At 37.7% G+C, this 20,088-nt stretch overlaps 1 protein-coding gene across 4 annotated transcripts in view; it reads right to left on the bottom strand.

Annotated features, from left to right (window-relative positions):
* The window catches only part of LOC134529066 (dihydropyrimidinase), a 187,795-nt gene that overhangs the window by 66,671 nt on the left and 101,036 nt on the right, over positions 1 to 20,088 (bottom strand). For 3 of the 4 annotated variants that reach the window (XM_063362773.1, XM_063362771.1, XM_063362772.1), the window contains 6 exons: positions 17,819 to 17,913; positions 10,420 to 10,493; positions 9,918 to 10,028; positions 5,553 to 5,680; positions 4,397 to 4,576; positions 1,526 to 1,639 (listed from right to left, as the gene is read on the bottom strand). In XM_063362773.1, the coding sequence (XP_063218843.1) occupies positions 1,526 to 1,639; positions 4,397 to 4,576; positions 5,553 to 5,680; positions 9,918 to 10,028; positions 10,420 to 10,493; positions 17,819 to 17,859 (648 nt within the window). In that variant the 5' untranslated portion in view covers positions 17,860 to 17,913. Of the gene's footprint in view, positions 1 to 1,525; positions 1,640 to 4,396; positions 4,577 to 5,552; positions 5,681 to 9,917; positions 10,029 to 10,419; positions 10,494 to 17,818; positions 17,914 to 20,088 lie in introns of those variants that run through there. The other variant, XM_063362774.1, reaches the window with a different exon arrangement.

Raw genomic sequence — 20,088 nt, 5'->3', positions numbered from 1 at the left:
TTCCTGCTATCGGTGTAAATTTAAGCATTTAATAAGTTTTGAAACGGACATTCTGTACGGAATGTAACCAGGCCTCTCTGTTGCCCAAGCATGGTGCCCAGGCCCTGGGCATTTTGCCTCCCCCAACCCTCTCGTCAGCCAACTAGAACTGTTGTAACCAAGTCCTATTTGAGCTTCTGTATCTCGCACGTCTCTGCAGTCTTGACCACATTTTCAATGAAAAAGTAAGCAAGTTCACCCTCTTGCTGGCGACATTTGAAAAATCTACCCCGTTCCTAAACAGCAGTCTTCTTAACCTTGAAAAACTCATAGAGAATTTTTATTTGATGGTACCAACTTGCTTTGTTGCTCTTTTCTAAATGCTTAGGCCACTAACGAATTGTCTGTTCTGAGCCCATGCAGTACAGTAACACATTTTACCTGGCTTTCTTCCAACTTCGTGGCCATCTCAGATGCAACTCGAAATCACTCACATCTTTAAATTAATTTCTCACTCTCTATAGGCCTTTGGAAATAAAAATTTTCTGGCAATACAATCTTAAATTGTGCAGCCATTTCTGCACTACTACTTCAATATCCAGGAAATATCAAAAATACAGTTATGCACTTTGACTGCCAGCAAGCTATTGTTCAGCACACTTCTCGAATAATCATCTGCTGATCTTACTACCCTACATCTGACACCATCTACTTTACTATATTTACTACACTCAAATACATTACAAGTTGTACTCAATATCCCATCTTATTCTACATCTCCACCATACTACCTACCCATGTCCACCAACCTTACACACTGTCATTATTTACCTACATTACCGTAATGGAAAGAGAGAGTAAATGCCTACAACACTTCACAATGCTATCTCAGGATAAGACATACTATAGTAAATTTTTCTCTACCTATGAAACCATTTAGTTTGGTTTGGCAGTTCTTTTGACTTTAAGTACTGTCTCGCACACTATGTTGAATCTTTTAATTTTCTCATCATTACAAGTATTTAAGGACTATTTCTGAAATTTTAAAACAGTACCTACCTTGCAGTTTTTGTTCTGTCTTTAACACTTGTAGACAGATATTTATTAAGTGTAATATAATGAGTGTAAAAATTAGCGCAAGTGGATATAATTATAAACTTGCACAACTTTTACACCCATTACCTATATTACAAGTAGTGAATGTGTGTTTAAAATATTGGTGACAGGAAAACAAAACAAACAGAAAAGAGGTATTCTACGAGCATTTCAGAAAGAGCCCTTAAATAATTGTATTGATAAAATTTAAAAAAAATGATAACGGCATATGAGGCTGACCCTTAAATGGGGCCAGATCCGACCTAGTTTGTATTTTTCAAATATTTAGCGACAATTTGCAATACATAAAATATTTAATTGCAATCTTTGGATACACTGGATATATATTTTTTTTTTGCAATGAATCTACAGTTCCATGCAACAAACATTACCTACGTACCCTGATAAATCCTATGGACAGAGATGGATGGACAGAAAGTATTCAGTTTACCTGGTTTGCTATAACGCAAGCCCTGTTCACAGCTTCTGCCTCCACCTCCTCTGGACGAGAGAGTGGGTGTCCCTCCGGCCCAGTCACGCCGGAAGCCAGTAACCTCTTTGCATTCTGGAAAACCACATCCCCCACTGCTTCATCTCATACAGATGTGATCACAAAACATTGCTGAATAGCTAGAGACCTGCAAAATTCGCGGTTTCGATGGCCTTCAGGATGGACTGCACATACCCCTGTACACTCGGGCAAATAACGCAAGTTCATTGGCTGCCGACTTATAAGTCGTCTCAGCTGGTTTGTCTGTGATTCGATCCTTCTTTGGTTGAGGGTTTATAACTGGTTGAGATTTCGTCCAGATGAACAGTAAGCCAATAGCAAAATTATCTAAGAGGTATATATGTTTGAATTCTGGCCTATCACCGAATGAATCCTCAAATTTAGCAGGTCTCTATGAATAGCTAACAAATTTTTCACAAAATAACTTTTATTTTTATTACAATTGATTTGTTTGTACAGGTGTAATTAAAACAATACATACAAGAAAATAAAGCAATAATTATCTCAAAAAAAATTTTTCTAAAAAATAACATTGTATACATGTAAAAAAAAGGCACAAAACAAAAGCAGATCAACCTCTGATATATATAAATGTTTATTTATGGCATGTTAACTAAGTACTTGAACAGTGTGTGGAATGCAATTTGATTTACATTTGTAAAATTCAGTTTTTATCTAAAAACCAAATGTCTATTTTATGTATCACGTCCTTTACATGGTGCCAATCACACCTATTTATGTTTACAAAATTTGATAATGTTTTAGTTAGCCACGTATTTACTATTGGGAGTTCTGTGTGTTCAGTCATTTGTAATTGTGCTCAGTAACTGCTGAACAGGGCATGTGTTGTTTTGCCTAAAGGCGTTTTGTCTAATTTTAGGCAAAACGCAGTTGGCCAAATAGGAGTTAGGCAAAACACCGTTAGGCAAAATGCCGTTAGACATAACGCTGTTAGGGAAAATGCTGTTAGGCTAATCACCATTAGGCAATTCGCCGTTAGCCAAAAAGATTTTTCCTCTTTTAGGCAAAATGCTTTTTCCTCTTTTAGGCAAATCGCCATTAGGCAAACCGCTGATAGGCAAAATGCCGTTAGGCAAAACGCCGATAGGCAAAACGCCGTTAGGTTAGGTTAGGTTAGGCAAAATGCCGTTAGGTAAATCGCCATTAGGCAAAATGCCGTTGGCCAAATCGTAGTTAGGCAAAACGCCGTCAGGCAATTCGCCATTAGACAAAATTCCGTTAGACAAAACGCCGTTAGGAAAAATGAGGTTTTGTCATCATAGTAACTTTTTAGGCAATGTGCCATCAGGCAAATCGCCGTTAGGCAAAACGCCTTTAGGCAAATCGCCATCAGGCAGAACTCCGTTAGGGAAAACACCGTTAGGCAAATCGCCTTTAGGCAATTTGACATTAGGCAAAACGCCTTTAGGCAAAATGACTTAAGGCAAATCGCCGTAACGAATTCATGTTCGGCAAACCGCCTTTAGGCAAATCGCCTGTTACTCGCTGAACACACTTGAGATGTCAGCAGCACCTCGTTGGACAATCAGCAGTTTTATCACGAACCAGGTACTTCAATGAACAAATTACTTACTTTCAGTCAAGATGACGTTTCACTTTTTATTCAGGTGTAAAATAAGCCTTAATACCTGCCCCTCCCCCCTCTACTTGTACACTGTGTCACACAACTCTCATTATTGCCAGGGCATGTGTTTTTACACTAAGCCACGGTGATTGCCGAGACGTAATGAACCAGGTGTGGTGGCACTTGGGAACACCCAGCACATAGGGACGTCGGAACAGGGGGGGCAGCAGGGGCGAGTCGCCCCCGTGCTGTTATGCATGGGGGGGAGGGGGCGAGAGTAGCATTTCGCCCCCCTCCTTTTCCCAGAATAAATGTTTGGTCATAGTAGTATTTTTCTCAACCAGTAGTTACAAACATTGCATTGGTGATCACATTGATTAGAAATAATATGTTCAAGCTACCAATATTCACAGGTTAAGGAACTAAAAAAAATATCTATTGACATTAAATTTCAAGACCGAAGCTAAGGGGTAGATCACATGGGTTAGGTTATTTGTCACCAACTACCCACAATATTTTAATCCATATGTAATACATACTACGTCATCAAATTCTTGGAATGGTATATCTAATATTTTGGTTCGGAAACTCACTAAATAGCACAATTTTGCATCTAAAATTCCAAATTTTTCCGGGGGAGGGCCCCCGGACCCCCGCTCTAGGACTGAGGTAAGTGTGATACATCTTTTCACCCTCCCACTCATGAAAACGTTCCGACGTCCCTGCCAACACACCTCTGGTTGGTTGTAAGACCACCCTCCTGAGGGGCTGCAGTTCAACAACCAGCCCGACCCCTATTCAGAGTCTCATGGTGACCACCACTATCCCTGACACCAGAGCCAATATCACCAACGACTAGAGACCGGAAAAATTCGCAAATTCATTTCGCGATAGGATAAAATGCAAATAGTTATACCTCAGTACCGCCTCTGCTATTGGCTCACAACTCACCTGGATGACTCTGGGCCAATGAGAAACACCTGACCAAAGCTTTTTCGAATCACAGGCTGCTACGATGGGACGTCTCACAAGACAGCAGCCAATGAGTGGGTGACATTTGACCGAGTGTACGTAGAACTATGGAGTTCATCCTAGAGGTCATTGAACCCACGAATTTTTCCGGTCCCTACCAACGACTCTCCAGAGCAATGTCATTCCCTCATCAAATTATTTTATATGTTTGCTCTACAACAACAAACTAAATATAATTTTGGTTCGTTCCTTACCTCTTCGATGATTTCTCCATTCTCTGCATGCACCATTGCCACAGCCCCCAACTTTTTGCATGTCTCAAACACATTGTATATTTCTCCGTCCCTCAGCATGTACACATCTTTGTAGGCCATGAAAACCTTGAACGAGTTCACTCCTTGCTTGCTTGTCAAGATTTCCATTTCTTCTTTAACCTGTGGAAACGTGAAAAAAAACTTTCTATCACTTAATGTACACTGACAAATGCAGTACCCAAATGTGAGATATTTCAGCAAAAACCAGTAGCTTTTCTTCCAGCCAACCATAAGTGCATGCAAATTATTGATATTCTGTTTGAAACTACCTGCATTACCACTATTCAACAAGTCATTACCATCACATACATCAACACTAAAATCTAGGATCATGTGGACTCTGGCACCATTTTCGGTCAAAATCAGGACCCTTGCTGCTCGAGATTAGGCCTTACAGACAGTCTCATGCCCTCACCTCACCTTAGCTCAAATAAGAGAGCACAAGCCTACTGATGCTGAAATAGAAGCAATAAGCCTAAAAGGTACAGTAGCAGATTCAGAGGGGGACATCAGCATGAGCCCCCCATCCCCCCAACAACACCACCACCACCACCCTCAGAAGGGTAAAACATGCACTGAAGTAATAAACAGGTATTATACTAAGTCCAGACTACTGGTGCCCCCCCCCCCCCTCCCCATAAAAAATACAATCATGGGTCTGTCCCTGAAAACGTACCTGAAAATATACAGGAACACAAATAATCTCAATATATTTTCACTAGAAACACATTGTAAACTGTCTGGAAGTAGGTAAGTTGTGGTAGGTTTTGTCTAATTTTATACCAATCAAATGTTTGATTATATTATAATGACAAGAGACAGGTTCTCGAACCCAGAAACAAAGTCACAAAGTCTCTCACATTTTTTTGATGAAGTCTATGCTTAGTGAAGTATTATGGTTATTTTAACGTTCTACAGATATCATCTTAGCAGATAAACTAATGTACAATTATATTAATATATAACAGCTTAATAATAATTGTAGAACATAGAAAATTCTTATTTAAAGTATGTTAACTGTACCACAGAAAATGTGAATACTAACTAAAATGCTTTGCAGGAAGTATTTCTAGTGGGTCTTGCTGGCCTAAATTACCTTATCTGACCATGAAGTCACTCCCACATGCAGTCCATAATCGCAACAGACTTTCTCGTCCGCCAACTGTCTCCATTTCTCGTATGCTTCCAGCAAGGACTCTCCTTTCTTTGGAATAGCAAAGTCAACTGAAAAAAAAAAAAAAAAAAAAAAACAATATTAACACATATAACATACTTCAAACTTTAAGTTTCACAAGTCATTTATTATAGCAGCAAGAGACAATAGTGGTGCGTTCAGACATGGGCAGAGCAGAGAACCACTCAGGGGTTTGTGCTGTTAGAGAATCCCGGCACCAGCTGTTAGCTACCGGGCGTCCACTAAACACAAACGGTTCAATGGGTCATTAAATGCATTGTTGCAGGGTGAAGATAGTTGTTAAGTTTGTTTTGTGGACGAGCCAGGTCTTTTATGCACTATATGATTGTGCTTGAAGTGTTTGGTGGTGCACTCACCGAGTCCAGTCAGGAGGTGCAGTGGTGGACACAGGAATTGTTTTTTTTTTTTTTGGGAAGGGTTTGAAAAAACAAATTAAAACTCAAACACATGCATTCAAAAAACTTACATTACTATTGACATGAACACACTCGCATGTACGCCTTCAGAAGTAGCCGTAGGCGATGCGGCTTATCACAAAAGTTGAAGCTGCAGGTGTTGTAATGGGCTCACCTAGCATCACCCCAAAATAACATCCTGCCTTCACTGATATTTTGCAAATTATTCCCCAACTTCAAGGCCGGGGGGGAATATATCCCCCATCCCCTCCCTGCATCCACCACTGAAAAGGCATGCCGTGTTTTACAGGCACTCTTTTATGAGCCAGGAGTGGATCACATTAGCACGGCTTGTGCAACTAATAATAGTTTAAGTCATACTTTTTATGCGAGTAGCACTTTGTGATGGATTAGTGTAAAATGCATTCAGATGTTTGTGTGATGTACAGGCATGGTTGAAAGGAGCCATAAATGGGAAGAATCACCTAAGTGTTCACATCTTTTTCCAGTGCTAAGTATTTCACCACTTACAATATACTTAACATATTTCAAGATGAATGTAAAAGCATGGTTTAATGCAGCATGGTTATGCACAGAGGTTAAGGGCAGCAGGAAGTGCTTTGTAAAAGCATATTTTCTACTTTACATTCTCACATTTGGCCTAAGTGCTGTTTAAAAAGAGGTATTTTTTTTATTCCAACATTAAAGATGAAAAATAAAATACTATCAAAAATTGTATGAACATAAAAACAAATAATTCTAAACATTACACAAAATTTACTATAAATACCTGATGCAGATAAAAGGCAACGCCCTTCCAATTAACCCAATGTCACCCTAACGCATCTACCCCGCCCTGCGGTGTCTTACTACCGCCAATGTATGTGTGAGTTGCTTTATTAGCCATGTATAATCAGTGTGATGAACCCTAATTAATACTAACTATGAATATTGCAAACCTTACATTTCACCCCTAGTGTATGTTTCTCTTTTTCAGCCATTTAATTAATGATGTGCACCGTGCCATGCACGGGTTTTTCGGGACGCACCAAACGTTCCAAGATCTTTTTATGAACTTTAATGTTTTAATAAAATGAATAAGTGAAAGGTAATATTATATGAGGGCCTTTGTTTCATTTGACGTCGACCGGGGCTACGCCCTCCCTACGCCCGATGTGCCTCACGCCATCGCCACCCCTCTCATCCCACCACCACCCTCTATTCAAACATCCCGCCCCGTGTGCAGGTGTGTGTGTGTGTGTGTGTGTGTGTGTGTGTGTGTGTGTGCGTGTGAGGCTGCCGACAAGAGGCGAGAGTAGTGTCTGTGCCACGACTCCTTTTGTTTTCTCATTTAATCTTAATGTTTACGCAATTGCTACATGTATTTTCTTTAAATAATATTCCCCAAGGATTATGTTTGCAGTGCTAGTTGGTAAGGACGGCGCAGCGCCCCACGCGGCAGGCAATGGAACTACTCGCAACCCAGTTTGAACCATAATCATAATTAAAATAATTAATACTTAACATAAATAATTAAAGGAAGCCTTGGTATAATTTTATTATAAAAATTTTAGTGTGTTTGTTTTAGTTAAATATTTAGTAATGGATAACAGGAGAGACTAACGGTAAATCCAGCGCTTTCCGGCCGCCATGCTGCCCTGGCCTCTTCAGTCGCTTCCGCTCGTCACCCGGGGTAGGATGCTTGGTGAGCACCGCGCAACTTCATATTTTTTATATTCAACTGATCTCTTAGCATCCGCCGGACTTTTTATAATTTCTAAAACCTTTTTGTATCTGCGAGGCCTACTCCGGGTGGCCGACTCGTTTCAATAAATATTTAAGTTCATTTCGAACGTTTAACCACGAACCGCGTCTCAGACTCACGAGACCAGGCCACGAGGTGACCTGGTCAGCCTGTAAACTTATTCCCTCCCGCTGTTGGCGCTATTAACAGTTTCATAGTGTATGTAGGTGTAGCGCGATTGGAGACGTGTTGTAACGTTGCTGAAATAAAAGGAGTAATTCGAACGTGTGATGTTTAGTGGAGTGACCACGTGTCCCTGCTCCTGAACCTCGAGGCGTGTGGGACGCCTGAAGAGCCCACTGTAACGATATCGCGTGCTAAGGGAACCGAGCCTAGCCCTACACGGGTCACGTCACGCCCTGAAGGGAGTCTCCGCCGGGTCCACGTGCCCACATCACGTGGTGGCGCCCACTCCGACATTTCATTCGTTACGTTCCCTTTAAGTCCCTAGTACGACAAATTATTAGAAATTTATTGAAAAGTTAACTTAGTTTTACCCTCTGCACAAATTCGTAACCAACATAACGGCACTTTTGTTTGGTGTGCAGATGCCCTCTTGCTGCCCAGTCTGTCTCCACTGGTGTCAACCAGGGAGGACACTCATCACTGCATCCGGAGGAATTCAACTTTTCATTCACAGATGCAGTTCCATCCACCATAACCTTTCTGTTCCATCCTTGGACCTACTTCGGGTGGTAGGCTGTTTCACTTAAATATTTTATTCTGTTTTACAGACTTTCAAATCAACGATGAACTCTACCTTAGTCCAGGCCATGTGGTGTCATAGACTGCAGCTTAAACCAATTCCGTACCGTTGTGCTTGTGAACGATTCATTCGTAGTGTTTGTAACGTAATCATGTACGAGGGCCGTATAAAATAAATTGTCTCATGCCAGATTTCTGCTTTTTTTCCCAATAGGCCAGATGAGTAACGACTTAAGGGACTGAGGTGTGTAAGCATAACCGTAGCAACACTACTCATCATGTACAATAAAACTGCTTTAACGAGCAGTGTTTCGTATTATATTCGCATTTTATCACCAAAAAAGATATCTACGAACACCTAACGTCCAATGAAAGAAGCTGTTCAAACCTAGGAAAAAAGGTTCATTAATTTCCTATGCCTGGGCTCGGAATTCATCACCACTTATATGTAGACGAAAAAACACTGTTCTGCTGACATAGTGATGTATATCGAGACATGGTGCACAGTTGCTCAAATGCACTCTATATCTATAATCACCCTATATAAATTTTTTAGTTTGGGATGCCTGAAGAGCCCATATGTAATCAACCATTTCTCTCTTAATCAGTAATTAGTGCGGGTCACGTATTGTGGTCAGACGAGATCAAGGGTAAACGAGTCTTGCACCCACACGGGCTAGTTTACAGCCTTGTAACCAAGAATTTCTCTGGGTCCAATTTCCCTCCGTGAGGTGGCACCCTGGGTAGACGATTAACGTCTCCCTAGCAAAGGAAAAAGAAAAAACAATTTGCATGGTTTCCAGTCTGTTTCTTCAGTAGTTTTCTGAACTGTCATTATACAGAACAGAACAAATCACCATGTGGCTACAAATCCTAATATTCGTAATAACTAAAATACTTTGTTTGAATTATTGACGTGACGTCTAATTAATCGATGAACGCCGGCTGCACGCACGAAAAAGTGTCCCGTTTCGCACATTGTCCCGTTACACACATTGTCCCGTTACGCTGTGTCCCGTTACGCTCATTGTACGAAAGTTATAGTTAAAATAATCTCTTTGTAAAAGTAATAAACATATTTGAATTAATGAGTGCAAATAAAAGTAAATTTATCAATTAAATTGTAGATTTCATTTCACTCCTTCTTTGTATCCATACAAAATAGTGATAATTCAATAACAATGATTCAATTTTATTCATAAAAGTATGCAATCATTTCATCAATGTTTTGTTATGACGTTGTCACGTCAAACTATCGTCCGTAAACCGACTTTACAGACAACGAATTTTTTTATATAAAAGCATAACTGAATGCAAGTAATTCAAAATACACTACACTTAATGTTAAATAGGAATCCCTACTTATAGTTGTGGTTCCACCAGCCAGCGCTGCCTTCGTGCCTTGGTAGAAATCATCGACAGAAACCTCTCCCATGAGTTCCAGTTGGAAATGAGTGTGGGGGTCAACTCCACCTGAAAAATTAAAATTTTAGTTTTATACTACAACTATTAATTAATTGAAAAATCTATCAATAGTTACATATTAAAATCTTAGCATGTATATTAAACGATGTGAATAAAATTTTATTCTAAAAACTAAATTCAGTACATTCTAAACATACTTTCAAGTTTAGTTACCTATGGTATGACTTTACTCAAATAAAATAACAGAGACAGAATGTTGTAGTACTAATATCAAGTTAAAACTAAAAGAACTCTTACACGATTGCAATTATCACGTCCACAATCATTGTTTTCAAATTTAATCTATTCATAAATGTAGTACTTTGAATCATCCCAAATTAAACTGCACAACAGAGTGACTAAAATTTCTGCACAAAGACAAGAAAAATTCACCACTCACCAGGGATAATGTATTTTCCTCTTGCATCTATTACCCGAGTGCCACCAGGTATAATCAAGTTCCGACCAACCTGTCTGAAACACAAAAAATAAAACATTAAAAATTAATTGCTCATCACTTAAGACCAAAATAATTACAAGTCCCAAACAGCTATGGAAATTCTTTGATAATGTGTGCCTACAAGTCAGGGTCAAAAATAATGCGATAATGCGGACTCAGGAGCCCCGCTTATCTTGCACTGCTGCTTCCAAAAGGCATGAGATGAAACGAGAGAGGAAATGAGATTCTCCCGAGAAAACCCTAATGACACACAGCCCATATAGTAATATTTTCTCAGTTCCTGGACACTGGCACATTAAAGTCTGGCACGCCATCTAAAAACCTCGCAAGCAATTAAAGAACAGCATCCAATTACGTACTATGCCACCACAGATCTATTAACTATGATTATAAACAACTGTACAAAGAAACAGTAAATTAATTTTTTTTGGAGAAAAATATGACTATGAAATACGAGTAGAAAATTAACATTTTATCTTTTTTAGTATTGTGGCATTTTAAATCACAGTAGTTGTACACCATAAATATACATTTTATGTTCACTTCCGCTGAAACGTTACCTAACCTATATTACCTAAATAACTTAACATGGTACATTAGAAAGTGTCACACAGTTGTTGCTTTCAATCAGCAAAATGCATTTCTTGTAACAAAAGTATTACAGGTTCAATTCATGCAGGGGTCAACCATAAAACTTACATCATACACCAAATTTCCTTGCTCGTGGTAAAAACAAACTTATGTGCAAAGTAAATTCTTACAATTAGGATAACATTTACCTCTACTAAGGTATACGTGACCGAAAAACATTAAGATTGTCAGCTTCATAACAGCAGACTTCCATGGTTCAGGTGGTTCAATACCCAGAAACTTCAGTGTTTAAGTGTTACAGGTTGAAATTCTAGGTAAGGTATAAATATGTGTGGCATCTTTAATTGTAAGTTTGCTTTAATGACTTCATAAACTAGCCCCTGATTAGCCTAACAGTAAAAGTGGAGACAATAAAACGGTCAATAAAAAATTAAATGATTATAGGGCTCAAACTTTTATTATGAATGTAATTATATGCATGACTTACTTAAAATATTTAAATCTCTGGCTTAAAAAATTTAAAAAAATACAGATGGTGAGTATGGAATTCAGTTTATGCACGGATAGCATGTATTTATTATAGGCCTACCGATCAGTAAAGTCAGAAGAAAGATATTTTTTTTTAAATCAAATAATGTTATTATAGAATCCTAATCTTATATCATTTACAAATGTACAATAATATCATTTTTTTTAAACTAAACTCCATATTACATATAACAAAATAAGCATTACTAAGGTCTAAAATTTTATACGTCAGCAGAGATTTACAAAAATTGGTAAAATCCATCATCTAGACAAAGAATTATTTTAATATTTTGTGTAAAATGTAGTGTGAGGAAAGAAACAGAATTTCAGCTTAACTTACGCAACAATTTTTGTTATTCTGGTCCAGTGCACTCACAATATTTGCTAGGTCTCAAAAAAAGTTGACACTACAATGTAATTAAATCAAATTAAAATATCTAAAAAAAAGTTGTATAATAAAGGTGCTCCTGGCACATGATTCCTGTTTGAGGTGCCGAGCTGCCATCCGCCATCTGACATCACAGCGGCCATCTTGGATGACCTTGACCTTGACTTTTGACCTTGACCTTTGACATGGATATTTGACCTTGACCTTTGATATCAGTCTGCATCTTGTTTTCGGCCATCTTGACATCGAGCATCCCACGTCCTGAATGTTAAACTTTTTGTTATGGTTGCCATCTTGAATTCTGATATCACATCCGTGACATCACAGTGATGTTTTTCAATTCTGACATCATGTCTGCCACCTTGTTTTCATCTGCTGGAGGCCACCATTTTGGATGAAACCATGATCACCATCTTGGTTTTTTCTGTTATGCTGGAGACCACCATCTTGGATACCTAAATCTTTGTCTGTGCAGTTTTTTCTTAGATAGCGCCAGCATCACTCTATCTCATGCACATAAGGTCAATGTTCCATTACCGGCCAATGTTGTGGTACTTATCGACATATGAAATTTAATTTTTCATACAAAATACATTGGAACCGAGATGATTTGAATCGTGGCAACTCGGACCTCTGGGTTGGAAAAGTTTGCCTTTGACCGCACAGCCATCGAGATATTTACCAGACAGAGAATTAAATAAGGCATATTAAAATGTAACACATCTTTGGAGTTAGATTTTTTTTAGTTTGAAGAAATACTAGCATCACCTGTTAGATGGCACTGCCGCCATTTTGTTTTCAGTAATCAGTATCATGTAGTACACAAGCCATTTTCTAGAGTGCATTGACGCCATATTAGTTTAATTTTTACCCACTAGAGTAAAGTATTATTTTTTAGTGTGAAATCCATTGCCATCTTGTCGGCCATCTTGGATGCCATATTGAAATTCTGTAATTATATAGCTAGATTTTTGGGGAAAGTTCCAAAATTCATAAAACAAATCACTCATTAATTTACAGATTGACTAGATAGATTCCTATGCTTGGTTCGATCCCTGGACAATTAAAAAATATTGTTAAAAAAAATATTGAATAAAATATGGAGAATAGTTCTAAAAGAGACTTAAATTCATCATATAACATCTTCCAGTAAGCCGATGATGACATATTGACCGTCATCTTGGAAATTCGTAATAATTAAGCTGAACATTCGGAAAAAATTCTAAAAATAATGGAAAAAATAACCTACTTATGTAACGAGTGATTCGATTCATTTCACTTATCGTTTCGATTCTTTCTCAGTGCTAAAAATTATTAAAGCTTAAAATATAGCAAAAATTCCTTCGCCCAGTACCTTTCTTTGAGTTTATTAATCACTCTCACTACAAAAAAATACTCTATAATAGAAAATTGTTCGACAAAATAAATATGTTACTCAGCATCACTACGCCTACAAAGGAGACAGTATTCGGTGCACTTTTAAAAAAAACAGACTGCTAACTACAAGCATATAGGCTAAGTGTCTCCAAACCACGAAGCCAGGTCATGCATAATGTCAGACATATAAACCAAGCATATAGGCTAAGTGTCTCCGAACCACAAGGCCAGAATATGTACAAAGTCAGACGTATAGACCAAGATTATGCGGACCAGGATACCTTCTAGGTCAATACTAGTTATATCTTTAAAATAAATATGTCATATTTCAAGCAGACAAGACAAAAATCTTCAAACTGTCAGACCTACAGTATGAAAGGAATCTATTACAAGTAAATATGCCAACGGAACATGTTTTACGCTTACTAAAAGACTAAGAATCCCTGAAAAACGCTTTACTCCTACAACAGAATCAAGAGGTGCTGGACCATTAAGTCATCAGTCCTGAGTACAGATCTGACTATGAATATTCAAATAGGAAGCACAGTCGACAAAAAGGAAGCCCATTCACAAAAAAGAAAGCGCATTTGAAAGCACAGTACAAAGTTCGGGGAGATGTACCAGCAAATTACTTTGCTATTCCTATATGCATTTTAAAATAAAAAAAAGTCTTCCAAACTAATCCAAAAATATTTTTAAACCAAAATAATTTCCATAAAAACAAGAAACTATTATTTTTAACCCAATTATGAAATAAATTACAAACCAGAGAGTGTTCCCGATCAGAACCTGTGAAAGAGGTTGCAATATACAGGAAACAATTTAAAAGTTGTAAAAAATAATTCATTGAGAATAAATTCAATAAAAAGATTTCTAAAAATTGAATGATTTGTAACACTTGCGGAGTCCAAAGTTTATGTCCTATGCTTGAGATTTGTTTCTAGCACAAAAGCGAAACAGAGAACCGCGCCCACTGTTCATCATGTATGCAACCCGCCACACCTCCACAGTGAAATCCTATAAAGGAGCTCCACCCATTCCTTTTACATGTTTACTCCTTGCTCCAATCCAAGCCATGAAATGACGTGACATCATTCACAACTCTACAGCCTCATGGTTAAGTCCTTCCCATAACTGAAATCCAGGTTTCGTTTGGAGTCATTCCTAGATATTTTTCACGTTACAACGTCTAATAAATCGATGAACGCCGGCTGCACGCACGAAACAGTGTCCCGTTACGTACACTCTCCCGTTACGCTGTGTCCCGTTACGCTCATAGTACGCTTGCACCGCATATATCTCTCTTCCACTCGATTGGAACAACCATCGATTTGACTTTTTCGAGGCACATTAAACTTGAAACACTCTCATTCGTTTCCTACTTTTCCTATCATCGTCCTATCCTTAACAGAATAACACAGATCGGAAGAAGTTAAATAGCAAACATGTATAAAAGTTATAGTTAAAATAATCTCTTCATTAAAGTAATAAACATATTCAAATTAATGAGTGCAAATAAAAGTAAATTTATCAATTAAATTGTAGATTCCATTTCACTCCTTCTTTGTATCCATACAAAATAGTGATAATTCAATAAAAATTATTCAAATTTATTCATAAAAGTATGCAATCATTTCATCAATGTTTTGTTATGACGTCACGTTAAACTATCGTCCGTAAGCCGACCTTACAAACAACCAATTTTTTTTTTGTTTTTACGTCGGGAGCATGGCAGACAGAGCAACGAGACGTACTAACACTTTCCCTCTCTGTTCTCTCTCACCACTTTCACCCCTCATCTCTCTCCGCTGACCTTGATTCCAAATATAAATCACTCAAATTCATTCATTCTTTCACTACTATAAATATACGAGGGCTACTCGTAAAGTAAACTCTATTTGATCATTAAAAAAATATATATTTAAACTCATGAGGAAAATTTTTTATTGACAGTTTTAGTTTACTACAGCCCTTACGTCAAATGTTCGCACAATCGCCATTCTGTTCCAAGCACTTTTAGCAACGCTGCAGCAGTTTCTTTAACCTTTCTGCATAGAAGTTAGCCGCGTCACCTGTGAAATAAAGCAGTAATTTTTGTAATTTTTGCTGTAATTGTTGACTCAATTTTTTATTAAATCAGCCAAAATGACGCCCATTTCATCCTAAGAAAAGCAGCCATAATTTTTCGACTCGAGTACGGAGATTGCTTAAACGTTTTCCGGAGATATTTACTGAGAGCCTGTACTTAGGCTACGCACATTGCGTGTTCGATGTCCGTGATGCATATGGTCAAGGCGTCCATTCCATTCCCAGGGGTTAAGGGGGTGCCTCCCATTTCAGGTAATGACTTTATAGTTGTATTAATCACTGATCAACTTTTAGACTTTTTCAATTGTTTAACTTCCACGAAATTAAAAATATATACAGCGCATACTTTTTGCATAATTAGTTGCCAAAGTTACATTTTTAACGTTTTTGGGTTCTACAAATAAGGAGAATTTAATTTATTGCAGAACTGAAACTTTTTAGGTTTAACTGCAATGCCACTGACTACTTCATGGTATGGTTTGCATTTCTAACACAAAAACTCATTTCATGTTTCTTGGCTGTCAAAATCGTAACAAATTTGAGAATTTTTAAATGACAGGTAAAACAAATTAATATTTTCTGAAAGAAATTCAAACCATTTATTGAAATGGCCAGTGGCATTGCAGTTAAAGCTAAAAAGTTTCACCTCTGCAATAAATTAAATTCTCCTTATTTGTACAACACAAAAACGTTAAAAATGTAATTTTGGCAGCTTATTATGCAAAAAGTATGCGCTGTTTATATTTTTCATTTCATGAAAGTTAAACAGTTGGAAAAGTCTACAAGTTTATCTGTAATTACTGTAAATATAGGATCTTGACCTGAAATGGGAGGCACCCACTTAAATAAACTGGTGCAGCGTTACAAGTGTTTGGAACAGAATTGCAATCATGTGAAAATGTGAAGTGGATACGTAGTAAATTAAAACTGTCAATAAATATTTTTTTCTCAAGAGTTAATTTTTTATGACCGAACGAAACTTACTTTACGAATATACCTCGAACATATGTATGCCTAATCATTAACTTCATGATTTTCAAATGACTTCAAAATTATTGCTAAGCGGTCAAGATGGCGAACCTGTGATTGAAAAAATATGCCAGCATATTTTCTCTTTCTGAGAACACCGTGGAGTATATGAAACGTGTTGTGAGTGCCAAATGGAACTTTATAGTAGTGAAACTGTCCTGGAATGAGATAGAAATAATAAATACCTGCATATAAAACAAAAATAATCTGAAAATGCAATAACCCAATACATATATAAACAGGAAAAATCAAATTTAAAAATGGTTCAAACAAATGATTCGCTGCTAAATATAAGGTAAACAACATAACGAGAAAAATTGCAGCGTGCAGTACATCAAAAGTCAGCTGTTATTTTTGGCCAAGTTCAAAAGTTTAAAACCTATCACTTAGTCAGACTTTTTAATTTTTTACTCAACTATACTTCATGCAAAAATTAACTTCTCACTGTACTTTTTTCATCTAAATTCTGTAATAATTATACAGCTCAGTCTACTTTTTTGAGTTTGCTACTAGGTATACCTTAAGCCTAACCTTTTTTTTTTTTACTTAAATAATTTAATAAAAGATACCAACCCAATTTACTTTTGAAAAAGCGTTGTTTTTTGAGTCCCATGCAGTTACAAAGAAAATAACGCTCATAAAATTTAGATTAAAATAATATTTTTTGTAACTACACAACTGAAAATCAAACTGTCATATGATTTCTGTCACTTGAATTATTAATTCATAACAACAGACAATTCTATTTTTACAAACTCTGCTTATTTGTTCGACCTTGCCGCAAATTAACACATTGCAAATCTTTAAGGTTTCTGCGTACACACATCATTGCGTTATTTAGTAAACACAATCGTCTATTAATCTTACTTCAAAAATAAATTTCAAAAAAATTACTACATCAAGATAGCAAATATGAAAAAAAACTGTGTAACTCAAAGGAATTTTGAACCACATGAGCTGATCAATTTCATGCAAAATTACGATTATGCCATAAATAACCCACGTTAAAACAGATACTAAATTTCACATGCGTATTTTCATATTAAATAAATATTTTTACAAGCCATGCTATCAGGGTAATCTTATACTTTTGAAAATTGCACAGAATTATTTTTTATTGGGTAAACTTTTTTGTTTACATATATGCCGATATGCATCTGCTCTGGTCGGCATACATGCTTCCACAATTGTTATGTTACCACTCTTTAGATATTGTGTTTAAAATCTTAAATAATTTATTCTCTTCTGCTTTGCAAAACGGAATGTGCACTTTCATAATGGGCACATCAGGCGGTGGCAGATATGAAACATCGTGTAGGGTGAGCTTAAAAGACTTACTTGATGATGCCATCTTCAATGTACACGTCGCCATCAACCATGCCATCTGCATTCACTATCTTCCCATTTTTCACGAGCAGGCGATTCTGCGCACTCTGCAAAGGAAAAAAAAATACAAAAATTAACTCACGAAAACAACCAATTCACTTTGTAATAATTACCTAACGTATTTTAACTCCATTATAAATCAATTGGTTTACCTTATAGGAAAAAAAAATATTTTTAACATTCAAATTCAAGTTATTCTCCACTCCATGTAGACTATATGATTTTGATAGTTTAACTAAAGTCATTTGCATTAAATTTTCAAAATACTATTAAATAAATATTTATACTTTTCAAATTGCATCTTTAAAGGCGACGAAACAGTTTCATGATTTCAGAACATTTCCCGTCTTACACTTATTTCAACTGACAACGTATTAAGCATGAACATATTTTAAATCTTGTCTCTGAAATAACACATTCAGCAACAATTAAAAAATTCAAAAGTGTTCAGGGATGTAACAACAGTTTCAAATTTTGAAGGAAGGAAGACTAGTGATCCCTCAACATTTAGACATTTTCATTCTCCTTACCAATTTCATTCTGGCAAAATAAACACCTAATTAATTATAACAAATTAAGAAATGTGTGTAGCAGAAGGTTTAAAATGTTAGTATATAATAAATACATGTCAACAATATTCAATCAGTAGCTAACCTTCGCTCGCTCTGATTGGCGACAGAAGCTTGTTCCGTACTGGCTGGGCCAATGAGAACGCAGCTTCTGTACTACAGATCACCCGTGAGCCGCCTGACAGTAACTACGTCGTGTTGAATATGTCCCTCCCGACCACAATATCCCTCCCAAACCAATCCTGGCAAAATATTTCGCAGTTTACCATTATCCCGCTCTAGACTCACCTCCAGCGCCGGTGGCGTATCGGAAAGGCATGGGATTTTGAATTATAAGGGTCGAAAATTTATCAATCTTACCAACAAATCAACCAATAACTCAAAATTAAATTTTCCCTTCCCCGGGGATAAATCTCTACGCACGCGCACACACCTTTCGCGCACCCTGTCAAGGCAGGGCCATGCAGGAAAACTGGTAGGGGGTTTCTCGCCTCAAACTCCCACTGGGGATCCGGGCTGAGAGGCATGCATGCCTGTCAGGGCAGGGCTCTGGGGGCATGTATAGTTAGTTTAGGAGAAAAAACAAACATAAGATAAAAACAAGTACAAAATAGGAAATCAAATAAAAATAATAAAAATAATATATTAAAAAAAAAAGTTTTTTGACGAGGCTTTTCCCGCCTGAACTTACAACCGAACGGCCTTCATAGGCAAATTGAGTATCAATAATTAACATAATTTCCTATGTTTCAGATTATTTTTGAAAACAGCCTGAGGCTATCCACCGCATCAACTGGCTTAGCCTGTCTTTGACTGAACTATTAAGGAACGCAATAGTTCGGTCCCTAAGGCGGCCAGTAGAGTACTAACCCATGTAAATTCTTTTTTACGTTCACAAACACGACCACACGATTATATGCCTGAGCGAGTGTCGGCCTGAACTACCTGTTACATGCACTAATGGGCTAACTACCCTTGCATATTATGTGTTCCCAGGGGTTCGTAGGAGCGGCTCGCACAGCTTTACACTACACGCCACACCCGAGTTTAACTAGGTCACTTGAAATTACAGCACGCAGACAAGCCTCTATTGCACACCAACACGACACGACATCACGCCAGTTGGCCGATCTAACTGGTGGGGAGCTCCTCTCCCCCGCCGAATTAGGTACACAACCTACCAGCGCACACACAGGCCCGTGTGCCAAACCTATCCCACAAGACACGCGCCCCCGCCGTCGATTCAAATGATTCTTCACCAGTGTGGGGTGCACCTGATTTACTATGCACTTGGCGAGTTGTAGAAACTTCGGGTTTCTGGTCTCGCACACGCTTACTGCCCCGGATGGCAATATGATGGATCGGCGGCGGCCGCTCCAGACGTGATATTTACTGCAAGGTGGGTTTTCTTCCTCTGCTTGTATGACGGGACCATCGTTAGTTTAGACGGGACCATCGTTAGTTTAACACGCTTCGCTAGGCCTTGAGCCAGTGGCAAATATTTGACAAGAGAGTGCTCAAATTACGTGTGGTTGAGTCAAACACGGGAGTGCCTTCTACGGCAGTGACATCGAATGACGAAAAATGACTGGTTCTCGGACATCGCAATGTATGTAATATGATGTTTAGTTTTTGTGTTGCGTGGTGTACACA

Source organism: Bacillus rossius, chromosome 2 (genome assembly GCF_032445375.1).
Source record: "Bacillus rossius redtenbacheri isolate Brsri chromosome 2, Brsri_v3, whole genome shotgun sequence".
Classification (NCBI taxonomy): Eukaryota; Metazoa; Arthropoda; class Insecta; order Phasmatodea; family Bacillidae; genus Bacillus; species Bacillus rossius.
The sequence above is the reverse complement of the archived record's forward strand: the minus strand, read 5'-3'. Positions and strand labels throughout refer to the sequence as shown.